This window comes from Cololabis saira, chromosome 20 (assembly GCF_033807715.1).
Source record: "Cololabis saira isolate AMF1-May2022 chromosome 20, fColSai1.1, whole genome shotgun sequence".
Taxonomy (NCBI): Eukaryota; Metazoa; Chordata; class Actinopteri; order Beloniformes; family Belonidae; genus Cololabis; species Cololabis saira.
The window spans coordinates 19,572,161-19,593,349 of record NC_084606.1 but is presented as its reverse complement, the minus strand read 5'-3'; the positions used below and the strand labels follow the sequence as shown (position 1 = coordinate 19,593,349).

At 42.7% G+C, this 21,189-nt stretch overlaps 1 protein-coding gene across 1 annotated transcript in view; it reads right to left on the bottom strand.

Moving 5' to 3' along the window:
- Window positions 1-1,030: 1,030 nt before the first annotated feature.
- LOC133420856 (phosphofurin acidic cluster sorting protein 1-like) overlaps window positions 1,031-21,189 on the bottom strand; it is a 70,866-nt gene continuing 50,707 nt past the window's right edge. Inside the window, exons 5-24 of the mRNA XM_061710719.1 lie at window positions 17,489-17,633; window positions 17,313-17,404; window positions 16,201-16,278; window positions 14,308-14,367; window positions 12,896-13,056; window positions 10,442-10,535; window positions 9,523-9,606; window positions 9,210-9,331; window positions 7,835-7,973; window positions 7,446-7,550; window positions 7,256-7,362; window positions 6,169-6,323; window positions 5,184-5,294; window positions 4,990-5,092; window positions 4,875-4,917; window positions 4,742-4,784; window positions 4,513-4,654; window positions 4,015-4,253; window positions 2,111-2,230; window positions 1,031-2,027 (exon numbers count right to left, since the gene is read on the bottom strand). Of these exons, the coding sequence (XP_061566703.1) occupies window positions 1,909-2,027; window positions 2,111-2,230; window positions 4,015-4,253; window positions 4,513-4,654; window positions 4,742-4,784; window positions 4,875-4,917; window positions 4,990-5,092; window positions 5,184-5,294; window positions 6,169-6,323; window positions 7,256-7,362; window positions 7,446-7,550; window positions 7,835-7,973; window positions 9,210-9,331; window positions 9,523-9,606; window positions 10,442-10,535; window positions 12,896-13,056; window positions 14,308-14,367; window positions 16,201-16,278; window positions 17,313-17,404; window positions 17,489-17,633 (2,262 nt within the window). The 3' untranslated portion in view covers window positions 1,031-1,908. The remainder of the gene's footprint in view (window positions 2,028-2,110; window positions 2,231-4,014; window positions 4,254-4,512; window positions 4,655-4,741; window positions 4,785-4,874; window positions 4,918-4,989; window positions 5,093-5,183; window positions 5,295-6,168; window positions 6,324-7,255; window positions 7,363-7,445; window positions 7,551-7,834; window positions 7,974-9,209; window positions 9,332-9,522; window positions 9,607-10,441; window positions 10,536-12,895; window positions 13,057-14,307; window positions 14,368-16,200; window positions 16,279-17,312; window positions 17,405-17,488; window positions 17,634-21,189) is intronic.

The window sequence follows — 21,189 nt, the reverse complement described above, 5'->3', positions numbered from 1 at the left end:
CGGAGTGTGAAACGCCGTCCAGCTGCAGACAGCTGGAACGAAGGTGCTGCCGACGTCACAGCTGGAACACTTTAACACCGAAACACAAACAACCGCCCTATTTACCTCTAAACTAAGAAAAGACTTCTTAAATAAAGACATTAACGCTACAAAAATAAAATCCTACTTTTATAATACTTTGGTGGTGATGCAGCTTTACGATGTAGGTGACACGAGACCGTTAAAGCTTTTCAATAGTGAAGTTATTCATTTTTAAAGGATCAATTATATCATTACACTGACATTTCCCCGGAGAAGATTTCATTTGTAAGTTTTGTTTGTTTTCTACATTCGACTTTGATAAAAGTCTTGAAAACAAACCGATTCACCTCCGTCTCGTGTCAGGCTACAAAGTGAACTGGATGACCACTGCAGCCCGGAACCCATAATCAGTGATATTGATCGTCACGACAGCAAGACACAGTGTCAAAACACACACATCACACACACACACACACACGTCAATTTCAGGCCCTTTTGTCATGTCAGATTAGTAATGAATAATCATTGTTTCTTGAATTGTTGAGGTTGCAGCCACATTTACTTGGTTGGTCCCAGGCCTCCTCTCGGGACCCGGTGCTCAACTCACTGGATCCTGGAGGAGGCGCATAGCAGACCTGCCGCAAATTTGGAAACCCGTCCAAATACTTGCTTTTTTTTGTCATTCCCCCGAAAGTGATGGTTTTTTAAGAAGTGTCGGGGGAACCAGGAATGCTCAAAGACTTTAATCAGGTCAAGAAAGCTGCCAGTTTGTGCCAATAAAGTGTTTTTCTGAAGACGGCTCGCGGCGGGTGCTTTGTGCTTCACTGTGGACCTATTTACAGTAAAGACGCTCGGACGACTGCAACATGCACTTGCTGCATATTTAGTCGCGGTCAAAAGGCGTCATCCACATTTCAAGAGCTGCGGTCACTCACAGGGTCCACGTGCGGTCAGGAGTGCAGATGAAGATAAAGAAAAGTCACATTACAGAAGCCCCTGACCTGAAATATTTCAAATTTTTTTTTTAATACTATAACATCCACTAGGCATCACACAGCTTGAACGGGAAGGTTTACTGCATTTCACTACAGCACGATTAAGAAAAAGACACTTCCCCTTTATGTTTATACTCATTTTTTTCCTTTTTTTTTTTACTTAGACACCCAAATGACCTGTTTTGGTGCAGAGAAGAACTATTTAAACCTGTTAAATGGAAGCCCTTGAAATTAAAGAAGGGTATGAATGTTATGAAAGGGTTTGTAGGAGCTTTATTTTGTTGTTATTTTTTGTCTGGTGGCATTTTGTGAGCTGTGGACACTTCCTGTTTGCACTCGTTCATGCAAACATGACTTTTTTTTCTTTTTTTTTTTAATTTAAGATGCGTTTTCTGGCACATCAGTTGTGTTATCAGCGAGATCGGCGCATGCGTGTGGGGGTGGGGGCTCAGGCGTCGGTGGTTAAACGTGAAACCAGTTGGCTGTTACATGCGGCTGCATTCGTTAGAACGGAAACGTTAATGGCAGTTAGCTAATAAACTTGTGCTGTGATCCCCTTTTAAAACACACACACTCACACACTTTTACATTCACGTGTGCATGCACACTCACTGCACACACAATCACACAAAAAAAGGGGGCATTAAAGTGACTAGTAACAGCGCTGCACCCCAACGCCACCCTCCTCCTCGTCCTCGCTGTCCCTGAAGAGAAATAAGACGACTGCAGCTGTGGCGGAAGTAAACGAAGTAAACGGTCCGGCTTCTTGCTTAACATCTGTTACGCACAACTGCAGGCGCCGGCGGGCGGGATCCGTGCAGAAGAGCGTGTGACAGGATTGAGGAGAGTGCACGGTCAGGTGGGCGGTCGGGGGGCTGAAGCGAGCCCGACCCTACGAGGGAGGCTTGCTGTAGCCGAAGAGTCCGACGGGTAAGTATTTGACGTGGGTGGGCCACTGCGCCGCCAGCTGGAAGAACTTCACGTCGTTCCACTCCACACCATCGATGGACACTGGAGGGAACAAGCAGGCAGTGAGTGAGGGAGGAGGAAACGCTGAAGCAGAGCAGCTGTGGGTGGGGGGGACTAGGACGCACCTTTTAGGATGGTCTGTTGCTGCTTGGCCGAGCAGATGAGTCGGCTGATGCCTTCGATGACCTGGCTCTTCGAGTCCACGTCCTTCTCTTTGGGCTTCTTTCCCAGGAAGATGGTGGGAACTGACGGGAGCCAAGGAGAAGGGAAAACAAAAAAGTTACGTACAACAATGGGTTTTTAAAAGGGGGGAAAAAAGAAAATATTAAGAAAATCCTCAAATTTAATTCTGACGTCTTGTCTGCATAATAGGAATGGGGGATATTTTACCGTTCACGATATACCGTCAAAAAAATTCCCCACGGTAAGAATTTGTCATCTCGCGGTAAAAACGATAAATTCCCGTTGATGACGTTTTTGTGTAAAGCTGATTTATGGTTCTGCGTTAAATCCACGCACAACGTACGTGAAGGAAGGAAGGAAGGAAGGAAGGAAGGAAGGAAGGAAGGAAGGAAGGAAGGAAGGAAGGAAGAATGAAAAGAAGGAAGGAAAGGGAGAAGGAAGGGAGAAAAGAGGAAGGGAAGAAAGATGGAGAGAGCAGGAGGAAAGAAGGAAGGGAGAAAACAAGGAAAGAAGGAAGGAAGGAAGGAAATAAGAAAGAAAGAAGGATAAATTCCCGTTGATGACTAGTTTGTGTAACAAACATGGCGGATCTGAGAGCGAGGAGCTTGAGTCATTACAGTTTTGCAGTACAGGTGTAACTCATTTAATTGGTTTTTATCAATTCAATTTAATTGTTGTAGTTTAGTAGTATTTAGTATTCTTTTAGAGCAGTGATTTGGGGGCTCCAAAGACTGAATGTGGTGATAGATTTATAGTTACAAAGTTGAACGAGCAGGTAAATTATGAGTTGAATTGGTATTTTTTTGGTATTTTTTTTAATCGCCATTTTTATCGTTATTGGGATAAATGCCAGAAATGATCGTGATAAATGTTTTTGTCCATACCGCCCATCCCTACTGCATAACATTTAATTTGTTACCATATAAATAAAATGTTTTATTACAGCGCTACACTCTCAGAGTATAATGCTTTTAACAGGAAATTATCCAACTTTACAAGAATAATTGAGATAAATACTAGTGCTCGTATGTCTGTGCAGGCGGCCGACACCATAGACTGGACAAATGGACGAAACATTGGGTCACATGACCTATTGGTTTCTGAACAGCGGTTTTGAAGCCTGTTTTACTTCGTGCTTTGAGCTTTGGTCTCAGCTCCTTCAGCTGAACCCACTGAAATATAAAACCTGCAGCGCTGCCGTCAGACGTTTGCAGCGGGATAAACCGTTTAACATGTTGACTTCAGTTCAGCCAACGCTGGGTTAATACAAACGGCTGGTTGCTTCACTAAATGTGATAGTATGATGATTATGGATGAGCCAATAATAACAGATAGGCATTGGCCAAGCCAACTGTCAATCAATCATATTAGAAATACATGTATTGATTGATATAAACTCTCCTGGCGTGGTACAAAACATGTACAAAAACATCCTCCCCCTCAGAGTTGTCATGGGTGTGAAGTCAAACGATTGAGACCAAAATGGTTGTTGAACCAGGCTGGAAAACTGTTTATTTCTGCTCTGAAGTTGAACATTTTAACCTGTTTGAACTCGTTACAGAGCACTGTACGGCAAAACCTCCAGACACAGAGACAGTTTCTTCCCCCAAGCTGTTGCTCTGATGAACTCTCATCACTCAGAGAGTCTCAGAGTAATCAATCACCGTGCAATAATAATAATAATAATAATAATAATAATAATAATAATAATAATCACAATCATATGCTGTAACAATGCAACTTTCAATAACCGTCTACCTCATACTGCTGCACCTTTCACTTTTAAATTGTATATATGTTAATCAGAGCCATTTGTCTATTACTGGGCAACACTGATCTGCCTCACCTTTCTTGTTCTTCTCCTTGGTGACCACAGTCATGGCCATGGTGTTGACCAGCGGCTGCGGGTCGCTGCTGCCCCCTCCTGGTAGTCTGCTGACCTGCAGCGAGCGGAAGGCGCTCTTCAGCGTGTTCTTGCAGCCCGTGTCGCGGCGCTCGCCCTCCCGCCGCTTCTCGGCCAGGGAGGCCAGCCAGTAGTCCACCTGCAGGCCGATGGCGTCCACGCTGTGGGACATGCTGGGGCTCCTGCGCACAGAGAGAGATGGTCTCCAGCTATTCCACAAGCCATTTCCTACACAACCATTTCAACGTGTACTAATCACTTTCGTTCATCACCACTGTGTAACAGCCTTCACATCTATCTACATTTTACTTTGCAGCAGCCCAGATTACGTGAAATTCAAAACTGCTTGCACCAAAACAATAAAATTCAAAAAAGAAGGGATAAGGACTGATTTTAGAAATAAATTAGAAATAAAATAAAGAGAGAATGAATGAGTGTCACCCTTGCACTGCTAGGACGCTGCCCATGGAGGGGGAGGAGGGGGGTGTGGCTGCCTCTTTGATCATCCCTGTGGGGGAGCCGTGTGATGGGGGGGACGTGGAGGGGACAGCCAGGCTCACCGCCACGCCCTCCTCTTGATCTCCTGGGAAACCAGGAAAAAGAAAGCCGGATGGTCAAAAGCTGATTGGGACTTGGTGGGTGGTCAGGATACTCGTGTCCAGACGCTCACCTGTTGGAGAAGATCCGGACTCGATGAGGCCGACCTTCACCACCTGAAAGGGGGGGGGGAGACAACAAAACACTGAGTACAAGCAGCAGCAGATTTAGGTGGAAAAATTGGAGCAAAAGTGGTTAAATCTCACCCCGATGAAAGGAATGAACTTCTGGTAGGAGTCTTCATCTCGCCTGGAACAAACAAGAGTTCACGTTACTGCTAATAGACACGCTGCAGCCGTCTCCCCTGGGTGTGGCACTCACGTTCTGTGTTTGCAGGTGAGCATGGCCTCGGCGATGGGCAGCTGGTGTGTGACTGTGGCTCCACTGATGTATTGGGTGATTTTTCCTGCTACGTCCAACTGATCTGGAGGTGATTTTAAAAAAAAAATGCAGAAATATATTAGTGCTGCGCCATTTGAAAAGGACAGACGACGTGTAGATCTCACATGTGGTACCTGTATGAGGTGGCTCAGAGCGACTGAACACGTCTCGCCACGCCCCGTCCAGGAAGGACGAGCTGTAGCGGTTGTCGAGGGCTCCAAGGTGTTTAGCAACAGGATGGGAGCCTGAAAAAGACGGGATTGTTTTTCAGTTAGAACTCCGATTTTCTTTTGTTAATTCTTTTTTTGTATTCTTTTGTTAATTCTTTGGCATCCTTGTAAGATTAATTTAATCTGATTTAACTTAATTACAGAAAAGTATGATATTGCTAACCATGTCTCTTTTTTTTTTTTAGGGTTCCTCTTACGTCAGTTTATTTTAATTTTTATTTATTTATCTTATTTTGTTTTTTTAATTTATTTTTATTTTTAAAATTTTTTGTTGCTGCTGTTTTGCGTGTCCTGTATTTTAGTTTATTACTTTATTTTTCCTATTATTATTGTCTTCAGTCAGGGTTTGATTGGTAATCGGTACTTACTTTGGGGCCTGTTTGTAATTACGTATTTTGCAGTGTGTGTGTTTTGGGGTGTTTGTTATGTTAAGTTTTGTGTCCTTATTTATTTTATTCATTTTTTTTTTATTTTTTTTTTTATTTTTTATTTATTTATTTATTTATTTTTTTGAGTGTGTATGGTAAAATATAAAACGGGGTATTCTGTCGAACCCTTTAAAAGAAATGTTTATTGTGTAATATAATTTACATGGATTACCCAATAAAGAAATATGTTAAAAAAAAAAGAACTCCGATTTTGAAAAATTTGTTTTTTCAGATGTTGAGGTGTTGCAATTATATCTGCTGGTAATCCTGGCGTGTTATAATATCTGTTAAAAAGCGAGCATCCATGACGGTTACTGATTTTGAGAGAAGGAGGAGGAACTTGTTAACAAAAGATGATGTTATTCTAGGACTGTCCCCGTCTAATGGAGATCTGAACAACTGAACATACAGACGCACAATAAAACCTTTCAGAAGTTTGACTCTAACGAATAAGGACTCACCGAGAGGCACCACCAGGAAGCGCATGTGGTTGAGCCAGTCGGACGTCTTGTTGGCCAGCTGAGTGACGAAAAACTGCAGGATGGCTCCCAGGTAACTCTGGCTGCCCACGGCAACCACCTTCACAGCTCTGGGCATGGACGAGTTACAGTTACAGCTACAAGGAGAGAGGGAGAGGATGGGAGTGATGAGATGAACGTGTGCATCGTTCAGAGAAACTGTACGAGTCACGTGGCTGGACCGGATTTAAATACAGAAAACCACTGGAACTTCAATTTATCTTTTTGGAAAAGAAAAGAGAAAACACATTATGAAGTTCAAAGTTCAGTCAAGCTGAGACAAGAATCTCCTGGTAAACGTGTAAATGTAGTAGTGAATGTTCTAGAACTTTTAGTACAAGCGTGCATGTTTTTGTGATCATATTTCCACTCACCTGCTGATGTGGATACATTTGTTATTAGTATTTACACTGTAAATGCATGTGTTCACATTAACCTCCAACTAAGTTCTCGTGAATATAAGTAATGCACCAGATTATGGTCTTTGAGAATATACATTTTTATTTTGAGGAATAATCTAACAAAATCTGACATTTTATTTCTGGAGCCACATTTAAATGGCAGTTTCTTCCAGGTTAAACTTACATGCATCCTTAAAATGCACAGATACCCACAGAAATTATAAAAAAGGAACAAATATTTTAAACTTTTGGATTGTAAGGACCTGATGAAAAGCTAAAGAAAATACACTTTTTCTTCACGGCAAAAAACGCTAATCTGGAAATAAGCCTAATGCTCCTAAATTTCGTAAAAATTGTTTTCTTTTTAAGCAAAAATATCATTGCCAATGGGGCAAATTAGAAAAATAGTCTGGGGGACTTTTTAGAGATTTTGCTGATTTTATGGTAATATTACAACTTCAAAATTCAAATTTATAGTTGAAACAAAGAAGTTGTGGGGAAAAAAAGATGTAAGAGAGATTATTATTTAGTAGCAAAGTAAGACAACAGAGAAAGATCAGGATGAAAAGAGGAGAGAACGATACACGGCGCAGAAGAAAGGGGTATAGTATAAAGTATAAATGACTCACAACTTTTGTATGCGTGTAAGCACGGCAGACAGCACTGCCTGGATTTCTGCTGCTGAGCACGTGCAGACCACAGGGTGCCTCTGTCCTTGGAGCTGCTCTGCCACATACTGCAACGCACAAACACAACAAAAAACTAAGATATGTGAGGGAGAACTGACTGGAGCGTCGCAGCGGGAGGATCAGGGCTTACCTGCCCCTGCCAGTCGGTGCCGTTCACCAAGATGAGGCTCTCGGGGAGCGCAGAGTCTGACAGCAGAATCTGGTTCAGCTGGTCATACACAGCTTTCCTCAAGACCTGCACACACACAAACACACACACACGGCACATGAACCCCCTACGACAACACAATGGCTCTTGATTATGACTCAACATGTACATAATTAATGTCTGAGCTGCAGGCCTGTCAAACATTAACAGAGCGTGTTTTGCTTTTTACACAGAGCAGAATAAAGAACAAAGGCAGACGTTCCCTCGGTGGGAGTTCAGGTTTATGTTTATGTGCTCGGCTTATGTGGATCTTGGAGAGAAATCTTCATCACTGTTCTAGCGGGAGCAGATTGAGTGCATGGGCTCGGTACCGGTGTGCTGTGTCCCAGCTCCGGGGATCTCTCCGAGTCCGAGCTGTTGGTGCGTTCGCTGAGGGGTTTGGACAGTTGCCTCTCCTTCATGGGGGTGCTGCCGCTGCGTTTCTGCCTGGGGGTGTGGACTCCCTCCAGCCTGGGGGAGGAAATAACAACAACAACTCCAATTAAACCAAACTGTCATAAGTCAAAATAAGACTTCGTCCCGAACCGCAACTTGTGAGGCGAAAAATTGAATTACAAAACAACAATATAAAACTTTTTGGGAAAAAAAAGGGAACTTTCTCTAAAATGCAACAAAAACTAAGATGATTTATTAGAGAATCGATCCAGTAAAAAACTCTTACTGCAAAATTGTAAAAAGCTCTGGTTTGTCAGCATTTCCAGTAAACAAGATTGAGGGAATCTGTCTCAGATGAATGAAAAGAAGGCGAACAGAGCCTCTCCATCACGAGAAAGGTTTCAATTTACTTTTGGGAAGAAAAATAAAACTGACATCTGCTTCAACGTGCTAAATGTAACCAACACCATCCAGATTTATGGTGTAATATGTGTGCTTAAACCTTGTGCAAGCACAGAAAAATCCATTTACAAATACGCACATTATATTTTGAAATGAGTTTCTTTTCAGAGTAACTGATAACAGCTGATAAAAGTTTACAATGTGCTTAAATAAACAACTCTGTTCACAGCCAACTCTGTCTCCTCACTAAGTCAACTCAGCGCAGCGTTGTTGACGTGGACAATTCGCTCGTAGAGTCATTGATAACTTTCATGAGCTATCGTCACATACGGATACCAGCTATGTGGAGCCGCTGGCTTTTTCCTGGCACCCGTCATGCTGTGAACTTGGGGTGGACAAAGTCCAGAAAATACTCATGAGACACACATGGATGGATGGATGGATGGATGGAGTGGCCATTTTGTGCCTCAAGTATTTTCAGAAGCTTTCCATCTCTTTCATTTCCTCCATTTGTTTTGGTCACTTCGCATCTCTTTAAGGTCATTTTAGGTCCCATTTTGGTGGTTTTGTCTGTCACTTTGATTATTTTATAATCTTTTGCTGTCTCATGTACTCTCTTTGATATCGTTTCTCGGTTTTATTATCGTCAACCTCAACTCAGTATTGTATGTAATAATGCTTGAGCTTTTTCATGTGTATCATTGTCTTTTATAGACAGCATCAGGGGCGTGTTGTACGAACCTGCAGCCAAAGACGATCAACTCATATCTAACATAAAAGCTGGTGAGGGATAGAGAATTAATCTTCTCTGTGATTCAACCAAAGCATTAAGTGGATAAATAAATGAAAATGTAACTTTTAATCATGTGCTGTAGTTCACGCTTTGTTTTCAAGTGCAATTTTGGTTACCTTGGTGACGACATGGGCTGGATTTCATTTTTGCTGCTCTTCAGGGGTGTGCGTGGTTTCTCTGCCACCGACACCATGATGCAGGGTCCCACCTCGGCAAACAGCTCCTGGTCCGTTAGCTCCTGCACACACAAAGAGACACTTACAATCCTAATGCCATCCTCTGACACGTCGCTTTTAAATTAACTTTTGGCTTTTGTCTCACTTGCAGCTCAGAGGAAAGTGACTAAGATAAAAAACATACAAATAAACAAACACTACAATTATTGTCCCCGTGTCGCACAGTCTTCAAGACAGGAAAATAAATAAATACCAGAGTGTCTGTTTCAGACTGGATCTCATCCAGCTGCCGGCTGCGGGAAAGTTTCATCTTCTCCAGAGGAGGCTGCTCCCCCTGCTGGACACACGAGAGAACAACAATCACAGGGGCTGACAAGACACCAAATTCACCACATAGTTACAGAGCTCGGCTTCAGGGACGAATCCTAACAACCAATCAGAGAGAGCCATGGGGATGCCCACAGGATGACAATTTTCTCTGGTATCTTTTAACCGAGAAAACAACACAGCACAATTAAATCTCAAAAACACTCTCACTGGACTGAAAGTCTTTTCTTCTGAACATATTTTAAAAACTGTGCCAACTGCAGTTTATCTCAGAGTTGGCCCGATTAAATACTTTCATTCAGCAGACCGCGAATGCAGAGAAATGACTGGATTTTTACTACATGGAGAAAAGGTTGGCCAATATTTCTGATCATTTGAACTTTATCGCCTTCTCCACATTTTTATTACATCGTTGTCGTATTTATTATCTCGTCAACCCTGAGTTTGAAGTATTTCATGGACCTGGAATAGGCTTTATGGCGTATAAATCAAGTTTATTGTGTATTTATTAAGATGACATGGGTTAGAGATTAAAAACGCAGAAAGAATGATGCAGTAGAGGCACGAAAAAAAGAAACAAAACAAAATCCCCAAAAGACAGTAAATCTTTCATGGTTTAACTCTTTTCCATCACCACAATGCATCACAGTTTTATGTAGTTATCACAGTTTTATTCCTGTAACACATGTATTACCTGCAGAGGATTTACAACATTTAATCTTTACTGCACCCGAGAGGTGTCTCACTTTACAGCCAGACACCTCGGGAGGAGGTCAAGATTTACTGTCCTCCACTGTTTGGAAGGAGGGAGGGAAAGATCACCTCAGACAGTCTGAGCTACTCACCGGACTGAAAGTGTCTCGCCCCAAACTGCCTTTGCTGTTCAGACTGCCAAACTCCGTCTGCGAGCTGGACTGCGACATTCCTTCAAAGAAGGGCCTGAAAAAACAGAGACGAGAGAAACGTGTGACTCTTAACATTCATACGTCTTCACTGTGGACAACGCTAACCATCCATGACCGCAACTAGGGTTGCCACCTTTCAGAAATAGAAATAAGGGACGCCCTGATTTCAGCAGCGCAGGAGCCAAAAAAAAGCCCCTAAACTTCTAAACTGAATAAAAATGTGTTTATTTTATATGAAAAAACATAATGCTTTGATTTAAAGTTTAAAGTGCTTTAATAGCATTGAACTTTCATGACTGTACAGACAGACAACCATACTAGCAACTGAAATATCCTCCTATGCTATGTATGTCCACATCAGCCCAGATGTACCGTATTTTCGCGACCATAAGGCGCAACTTTTTTTTTTTTTTTTTTTTCAAATGTGCCGGGCGCCTTAAGAAACGGTGCGCCGTGTCTATTACCTGAATTACGGTAATGTAAGGCCGGCCACCATGTGAATGGTAAAAAGAGAAGGGGGCGGGTGAAGCCCCGTGAGTTGCGACGTGAATGAGACTCCACTGAGCCGATTAATGCGAAACAGATGATGAAAACGTTTAAGGATTTGCTTGATGTGTAAAGTGAAATAAAATACAATCAAACTAAGTTTTGCTTCCGCTCTATTTAAATAAGCACACTTGTTCTGCAGCGCGCGTGTGTTTTGCATGTCGGGAACCGAGGAAGCACCTGCCGTGGGTTTGCGGGTCCGATCGCCGGTTCCCCGGGGCAGATCCGGCTGAAATTCCGGTGCTCTTTCCCCGGGAGCCCCTACAACAGTGCAGGCGGGCTCCTCCGGTCCCGGCTGGTCGGAACCGTCCACGTTCCCCGGTTAAAGCAGCGGCTGGAGCAGCGCGGTGATGGGCGCTGCTGCAGCCGACTTCCTGGTTCCCCAAGCGGGGTCCGATGACCTGGTTCCCGGCCGCTTTGCGAGCAGAGATTTCAGGGGTCTGTCCCAGGTCGGATCAACTTCACCCTGCGAGATTTTCAGGCAAATCTGTCGGTTTGATCTCCGGTAACCAAGATGCAGAGGATGCGCTCAGGAGCCGCCAGGCGCTGTGACGCGCGCTGCTCCACCCCGCTGGGGAGAGACGGGCTCTGCGCGGTGGAGAATCCGCACAACGGGGTATGAAAAGTTTATTTACTGTTGTGCAGAAAGTGACTGACACCGAGGAAATTCGGACTGGCGCAGCTGAATTAGCGGAGCTCTTTAATGCAGAAACAGAGGTTTTGCTCCCGCTCTATTTTTTAAATAAGCGCTTGTGTGCTTGTGTGTGCGTTCTGCAGCGGGTGTGTGTGTTTTCCGGCCAGCGTGTTTTGCGGCACGCGTGTGTGCAGCTCTGCTCTGTAGACTGCGCCTTTTGGGTCGGTGCGCCATATGTATGTTTTAAATCTAAAAATGACACACAAAAATGAGGGTGCGCCTTTCCACACGGTGCGCCGAATGGTCGCGAAAATATGGTATAATATAGCCTACAGGTGAAGAATATGGTGTAAAAGTTAATTTATTTCAATAATTCAACTAGAATATGGTGTAAAAGTTAATTTATTTCAATAATTCAACTAGAATATGGTGTAAAAGTTAATTTATTTCAATAATTCAACTAGAATATGGTGTAAAAGTTAATTTATTTCAATAATTCAACTAGAATATGGTGTAAAGGTTAATTTATTTTAATAATTCAACTAGAATATGGTTTAAAGGTTAATTTATTTCAATAATTCAACCAGAATATGGTGTAAAAGTAAATTTATTTCAATAATTCAACTAGAATATGGTGTAAAAGTTACTTATTTCAATAATTCAACTAGAATTTGGTGTAAAGGTTAATTTATTTCAATAATTCAACTAGAATATGGTGTAAAAGTTAATGAAAATACGGTACAAATCGCGTCCCGTATTAGTTCAATACGGGACGCAACATTTTTTTCTCAAATAAAGGACAATTCCGTATTTTACGGGACGGGTGGATACCCTAACCGCAACAGTAGCTCTCAAAACAGTCTAGTTTGGTGAAAACGTGTTCAAACTGTAGGTTTCTGTGTGTACTAGTTACTGCACCTCTGTCGCCTGTTCTGAGCATAAGTCTTATTTCTTTCTATAATGTAAAACATTATGCAGCCACATTCTTATATCTTGATGTAGATCTGCATCGAATAAGACTTGAGCGTTCCAGTTCAAGCCAGTAAGCTTTCAATCTACGTCTTCAAAATTCTGACCATCAGAGGGCGCTCTGAGTCGTTACAAAGGAGAGACAAGTCCCCTCAGTGTGGCACTGGCTGTGAAATGGATAATCAGAAGGCACCAAGCATGTCTGCAGGTGAAGCAGCAGGTCTTCAGGATGTCTCTGCTCTCACCTCAGCTTGGGTTTGGGTGTGCTCAGGATGCTGTCGGTCTCCTCCATCTCCGGCCCGCTGTCACTGGGGTTGTACATCTCCAGGCTGTCGTACAGCTCATCCAGGTCCTCCTCCACCTCCTGGATCTGCTCCCTCGACACGTGCTCCAGGCCAAAGCCGACCTGAAAGAAAACACAAGCTCAGTCAGACCGAGCAGACAGCAGCTTTGCAGCTTTGCTGATGCTCATTTCAGATTCTCCATTCGTCACTTCTGTTCACACATAGGGAAGCTTTAAAAATGTGTCAACAGCAGCAGTTCAGCACTGTTTAGCATCTTCTTTGTTGCATTTTTCAGTTTATAATACGCAAAACCTTTTGACCATCATGACAGGTCCAGACTGCAGGCCGTTAGTTTAGCCACTAGGCTCTTCTGTCAGGCTGAAGATGTGATGAATGCAGAGTCGTGTTTAGCAACCTGCTCTGAGGCGCGTTCACAGGTGGAGAAGTTATCCGTGCCAGCTGTAGCAATGAAGGCTCGTACAATCACAGACTTTGCCCCCTCCGTAACACTGATTTTCATTTTACACCAGTCCATCTTTAATGTTGTGGATTCAGTGATCGACTGTTTTCCCTGACGATGGTTTTCAGAAGTCAGTAAGGAAGACTTCAATAAGAAAGCTTCTGTTTTGAAATGAACTATCTGTAGGCCCGAACATCACAACCAAAATGCATTTTTTTCAAGTATGAATGAGTACAAAGATTGCTTCGGATGCTCTTTTACCACTCTGTCGCAGCTTAGTTATGTTGCAAGGATAGAATTTAAAATGAACGAAAACGTTCAAATTAAAATGTTTTTTTTCACATGACTTGACTTTTGGCCGTCATTTCTAAACCACCGGAAACGTTTGCACCGATCCAGATACGGTGTGACATCACTTCTTCACCGACCAAGACGTAGACGAGATGCTGATCGCCGTGTGTGAGTCATCGCTGTGATGCTCACCACCGTTTCCATTTCAGAAGATGTTTTAGTCACACCCACGCTACGTCCTTCTCGCAGCATCTCCGTGTTCAAAGATAATGAGATTGGCAATGAGATATGACAAATGTGCCAGCAAAGACTACAAGAATAGCACCCGGGTTGCAATAATAAGCCGAGGAGAGAAGCGTGACACGCATACACACACCACTCTGTTCTATTTTCAATGACAATGTTTGTCTTTTTAGCTGCCAGCTGAATCTCACTTGCTCTGCCACCTCTCTCTCCCACACGTCTGTTTGTCGTCAAAAACACTGAAAACACACCACGACTCCAACTACACCACAGAAGCGAACCCACCGGCTGACTTTTTGCTTGAAAAGTGGAACAGAAAAGCCACAACAGGCGGCGGGTAGAAGCAGAAAAATAAATAAAAGTGAGAAAACCAACTCACCTCATCTGTGACTTTAAACCTTTTCAGCAAAGCGACGAATTTCTGCTTGATGTTGGGTTGCTGCAGATGGAAGAAGTCGAGAAAACCACAATATATCATCTTCTAAATGTCCGTGACATGGGGGCAAGTCATAACAGGGAGCATCAAGAAAAATCTGATTGATGACACAATGTCGTGTTATTAAAGTTTAATATGTAAGAAAATTAAGCGCTACCGAGGTCATCTGAGTAACTGCAGAGTGCTGCTTATTCATGTAAAAAGCAAATCCACTTTAAAAGGAAGACATAGTTCATGTTAATATTTAATAAGTGTGACTAAGCACCCTTGCTCTTCTCTTTAAAACAACCACGTCCCCTTTTTTATATCATGTCGGTCAACTTCTTTTCATCTGTGGACTTTAATTTTGACTGATTCTTTCTGAATGAATCAAACTTTCTTAAAAACGTACAATCTTTAAACACATGTAGTGAACATAGGGACAAGAGTGCGGCGCATTTGACATCCTGTCTTTTCTTTGTTTTGTTTATGGAAACAGCTGCTTCTTTTAGCTCCATCGTGTCAACCATCTACCTCATCTCCAGGCAGGTGATCATTCTCAGATTGTTTCTTAAACTATGATGGTGGAAGACGTGTCCGCGGTAGTGGAAAAGATGCAACTCTGTTTCAGTAAAGGTGTAAGTATTGGGTCTCTAAGCAAATAAAACAACTAATTAGAAAGCTGAAATGACTAAAACTAGAGTAATCAATCAATGCGAAAGCCTTTACAGGAGCAGTCTAAAAACTGCCTCCTTATGTTTATTTGATGTGAACGTCTTCTATGGGACACTGATCTAATTTGACATGGAAGACGGTGTCTACAGGTTCGACTGCAGCTGCGTTTATAAGGTCTCGACCTTGATTCACGCATCAGTGCACTACGATTAGTTGACTGGCATATTTGAAAATGCATCTGTATCTCATTTCTCCCACAAAGTTGTTCGGGATCTTCAGTCTCGTAAAGAAGGCACAGCAAGAGTTGGCTAAAGATGTCCGACAACCGGACCACCGATCAAACAAACTCTTCTCTCAAAGCTGCAAGATGCTTAGAAATATTTTTTTTTTTTAAAAGCACTTGTGCACATATCTGATTGAGCTTTCATAGGTTCAGATAGTGTTTTTAAAGCTTTAAAAAATCCGATGCAAAGTCCAGGATGGGGTGAATATTTCTATAATCGAAAACGACTTGATGTGGGAACATAAAAAAGCCTTTCAATTACATTTCTTGTGGGTCCATGGAAACAAAAACACAGTCAGCTAAACTGGTCTGGTGATTTTATGCAGAGAGTCAACTTCCCGCTGGACTGGAGGTTTATAGATTTGTGTGCGTCTCGCTCCTGAGTGTGTGTTTCCCACCTGCAGCAGTGCAGGTCTTTAGTGTGTGCTCTCTCAACAACCCAAGCACACAAACAAGATGCACACATTGCAGGAGCGCTGTAATTTGCAGTACTGCCTGCAAAGTTTGACTTGTGACCCCTGACTTTTGTTTACAGATGTGGTTTGCGGCACCTTGCCTCAATATTGTCCTCTCAAGAAATTGGCCTGAATGTATGGAGGATGAGGACAATGAAAATGGATGTATGGATAAAGCATCATTATGGGGGAGATGGGAGTTGTTCGGGAGGACAAAGGACCGGCGGCTGCAGCCAGAGCCAGACGAGAGGAGGGGGCAGGTTTGTAGAGTCCAGGAAAATCTAATTTAGCTGGAAGGGTTGTTGTGCAAAGCAGGTTGGCCAAACATGACTTCAGGGCCAAAACACAGCGGTGCGACAGAGGACACCAGGCAGGGACGGATGGGAGAGAGACCAGGAGCAGGGACGGATGGACTAGGTGAGAGAACCAGGGCTTTTCTCTTACTCTGGTGATGGCAGCATTGGAAGGGAGCTTCCGCCTCGGCTTCTTCTTTCTCACCTCGTCTTCTTCGTCATACAGATACTGAGAGAAGCAGAAGGAAAGGTGGAGGGAGAGAAATGTAGGAGACACAGGAAGGAGGATGTTGAGTAGTGGTGCAGTACATCATTATATACCAAGAGAAAACAGTCATCAAGGTTTCACTGCCATCAGTCTGGAAGAACAAGGAAGCTGGCGTCTTGCGTCTTTCTTGTTACAAACATAATTTGAATTAAAACACTCAAAACTATCAATTAATCTTCCATAATCACAAATGTTTAACTTGTCTTCTGGAAAGCCGTTACAAGATATTGTCCCAGTGACACGAACACTTTGATTTTAGACTCAATGCGTTTAAGCAACTGCTGCAAAACTGTCTTCATGTACAATGTGAAATGATCCTGTAAAGTCCTGCTGTAAGTTTAAAGTGAACCCCTCATCCATCCCTCCTCTCAGTCAAAGCCCTGATGCTCCCGTCTCATCTCTCTTTGCTGACAGTTTGCTCTTTTCCCAACCACTCACACTGATGGATGCAGATTTCCCCTCGTGCCTCCAGGCAAGCCGCCGCTTTCTTCCTCAAAACCTGAGGCGCAAAGTAACGCAATAAAGAACCGGCGAGCGCGGAGCTTTGTTTGATAGTCCGACTCGTGCTCACGCAGCCATCGCACAAGGAGACAAATAAGGTTAAAAAACGAGAAGATCAAGCATATAATGTTTTGAACAGATGAACCATCTGCACTCAAATAACCTCATTTAAGTGAATTTGATGAGAAATATTTTTCAGATGTGAAAAAGACTAAATCTGCGAAGCATCAAAGTTTGTTGTGTTCATGAAGACAGATGAAAAGGATCCTACTGATGAATCAAATCAGAGCAGAATGTGTTTCTTTATACTTTATGAAAGTTTTTTTCCTGACAAGTTAGTTTGGGCTAATGAATTAATGCTTAAAAATTACCTCAATATTTATTTTTAAAACAAATACATATGGCCGAGCGGTATATCTGCAACTGGGGTGGTAAAGATCTAGACATTAAACTGACTGTTTCAATGTTTCGGAGTTTTCATTATTCAACCACACCTGTCCGTGGATGGGATCGTCGCTGCCTTCCTGCTCTGAGGAGTAGCTCTCTTCCTCTTCTTCAGAGTAGTTGTCAATGTCAGGCGAGCGATCTAGAGACAGAGAAGATGCTCAGATCCACTGAGAGACTGAAATAAAACAACACAACAAGGGAAAGGTGAGAATGAGGTGCGTACCGGACATCTTGGCCTTGGGTCCCTCGTGATCGATGGGCTGGCTGGACAGAGAGTAGACTCGGACCTCGGCGACGGGCACCGAGGCGTCTTTCAGCTGGCTGTGCAGCCCCAGGACCTGGGCCCCCTCGCTCGGGTGCTGCATCACCTGGAAGGGGAGAAAACCAGAGGAGGCTCATTTAAACGTCTTTATAGGAAGTTGCAATAAATCTGGTTGAGTTACGCCTCACAAGCAGTTTAAATATTTAGAAGCAGGGAATCAGAATTGATTATTTCTGTCTAGTGATCGACACAAAGGGATCATTTGCATCTCTAAATCAGCTGTAGATAATGTGCCCTGCTCTTCCAGCAAAGATTTATTTCTTAATTATCTGAAACAAGACATTTTATGTTATACGGATGAGTAAAAACAACGACTAGTTGATCTTGGAAAGATAATATTAAAAATCCTCCATGTCATTAAGACATACAGGTTTTTTGCAATATTTTCCAACTTAAAAACAAACTTTGTTCCTTTTTTTTTTCTGATTAAAGTCCTGGCATGCTTCAAGAATAATCATCTCCCCGAGCAAACTGCTAAATAACAAAATGGCTAAAAAGAAACGACAGGACTGACAGACCGAAGGCGTCAGATGTTCAGAAATCTCAATCATGGTCCTGCCAGACGACGACGGATACTTATCAAAGCTAACGCTAAAAAAACATGAGATAAAGAGGAGAAATGAAGACTATGGCAAAAGAAGATGGTATTATAGACACAAAGCCGATGAACAGACAACAGAGAGAAGAAAATGGAGAGGAAAAAAAAGGCGAAAGAGAGCGAACAAAAATAGCTGTTATGGATTAACAGAACCAGACGACAACAAAGAAAATGTCAACGTGCGAGAGCGGGGCGATCATTTCTCTGGGACTCTGCAGCAAGCAGCTGCTTCACCTCCCTCGTGTGCGTGCGTGCGCGTTTTATCTAACAGAGTGACAGCCAGCCTCTCTCAGCAGTCTGGTCACACCAGCAGAGTTAATGAAGTCTGAGCAGCTTATTACGGAGACGGCCGCAGCCACAGATTAAAGAGGGACATCACTGCTCTACGTTCCCTCGCCTGGCTGAGGTTCTGCTCAGGCTCCTCACGTTTCACATTCTGCTGTCAGAAGCTTCCTGCTGCCGCTAATTTTAGCCACACAAAGACAATTATGCAAATCTGGCAAACAGCATGAAGGCACAATATGCATATTAAAATGAAACACTGCCCTTTTACTTGCTTTTTTGTTTTTTTCCCCTCATTTGACAAATGTTTTCCATGATGCGACTGAATCCACTGATGGATTAAATGCAGGGTCGTCCTCTAAAACTACTAAAGCTTTTTTTAATTCTATTAAAAGAGCTCCCTAGATAAACTACAGCATCCAACTATTCAGCTACTCTAGATGACTTTCAAGTACAACTGAGGATCCTTGAATCCTTCTTGGACAGGATGTCTTAATTCTCCTTGGGGAAAAAAAAAAGCAAGGCTTGCCAACTTTTATCTGCATAAAATGTCCAAATCAGACGTATCTGTCCTCAAACAGACTTAAAAAATTAATACATACATTCATTACGTCTAAGCCAGACGGAGCCGCTGATCCAAAACGCTCCACATTTTAGCATCTTTACCTCTTCTCCAATCTTTTCAGGTCTTCCCTCCTCACTTTAAGGCCCAACTCTGTCTGATATTAAGGATCATATTGCTCCCTCTAACCTCATAAAAAGTATTTTGTTGAGCCCAGAGCTTCGTGTAGATGCCAGGATTTCCAGGAAAAGAAGTGGAGCTCAGGGTTTCCAGCTGGAACCAGCGTAGAAAGCAAACACAGATGACCCTCTTTGCTCTTAAAACTAACCTTTTCAAAAAAGCCTTTGCTCAAATCATCTGTTTATGCAACAGACTCATTAATACACTCCGTTTTTTAATCTTGTGTGTATTTTTAACAGGGTTATGTGATGGTGAACACAGTTGGTTTGAATCTTGTATTTCCCTGCCTGTATGGCTTTGCTTTTATTTTATTTTATTATCACTTTTACTGCTGGTTTAACTCGTATTTTCCTGGTGAATGCAAACCGCGTGTTTAAAAGCAAGTAGCAAAAGCAGCAGGAGCAACTTCCAGTCTCAGTTTCAGACAGTGTACCTGCTTGATAGTAGAAACGAATAACAAAGCCCCCAGAAAATCATCCGTTTATATTAAAGAATTTAAAAAAAGAGGGATCCTTATGAATCCCAAAGTGATTCTAATGGGAATCCTCAATTAAAAAGTCTCCACTTTAGACCCACAAATCATTGTAAACCCTTAACTTGAAAACAACCTGTCACATCAAAGTGAAATGATGCCATCACAACAACGTTTCTCTGCAGCTCTGAAAGCCCACATGTGGCACCGGCATCGTATTATCCATCTGAAAGACCCAGAACTTTATGTAGATTGTGCCAACAAATTCATTTCTGCAGTGACTTTCATTGTGGCTCTGAAGGAAATGAGTTTAAACCTTTCATGCGAATGAGACTGCGTTTGTGTCCCGCCTTCCCCTTTGTGGGGCGCTTTGCAGTCATCCTGTCAGCTGAAAGAGCTCCATGCATAAAATTTGACTTTATTTTATATGCAGGCACAGCCTCAGGCAGCCAACATAGTAGAGTACCGTCCTATTTTAGATCGGGAGGGCTTTTCATTAGAAATTAAAGTCTGATTTCAGGTGGCATGAATTTGATTAGACTATCCTACTGTTGCATATGTGTCTGCATCTTATAGAACAAACCGAGTACTTGCTTAAGTCTGTATTCATGTCCTTGCTTTTTTCTGTCTAGAGGTCAGTCGCTGTGACTTTGACTTCACTTTTGCACAAGAATAACCAACATCCAGATGTTCCCAGACAAGAACAGACGACACCATAAATAAAAACCCGTCCAGAACAGCTTCACGTCGCGGCGCTCGGATGACATGAGAAGCTCTTGGCAGAACAGGCTGAAGCTTAATTGGAAGTCTGATTTACGGAGACATTTGTCCCAGCGAGGAAAGGACAGCGAGGCCACAGATTGAAACCTGGCGTCTGAATTTAAAGAGCACTCACTAGAATTAAGTTTGGATGAAGGTTGACATTAAATACGCTTCGAGTAGCATCAAAGTAAATGAATTTTTCTGAATGATAAAGGAGGGATACGAGAGTCGATGCACATAAAGGACACCTGCAGTGAACTCGGCGTGACACAAATATGGCGCTGATCTTAGTAAGTAAGCAGTGGTGGACAGTAACGGAGTAAATTTACTTGAGTACTGTACTTAAGTACATATCCAGAGGATTTGTACTTTACTTGAGTATTAGATTTCTTTGGTACTTATTACTCTTACTTGAATACATTTCCAAGACAAATATTTTTACTTTTACTCGAGTAAATTTCTAGGAAGGCTGAAAAGTACTCGTTACTTTCAGGTCTGCTCTTTTTTCTTCTTCCCTAAAATCCTATTGGACACAAGCTGTTTTTGTCAAAGGAGGAGACCTATCACAGTGCACGCTCTCCACTGGGATGTACGTAAAGCGGAAATACGTCAAGCCTCCTCAAAACGATACCGCCAAAGTAGCCTGCGTTTGTCAAGACAGAGCCGCAACAAGTCAAGACAGAGCCGCAACAACGTCTACGCCTGCGTCAGGAGAAGAAAGACAATCCGCTGAGTCGTCTGAGTCT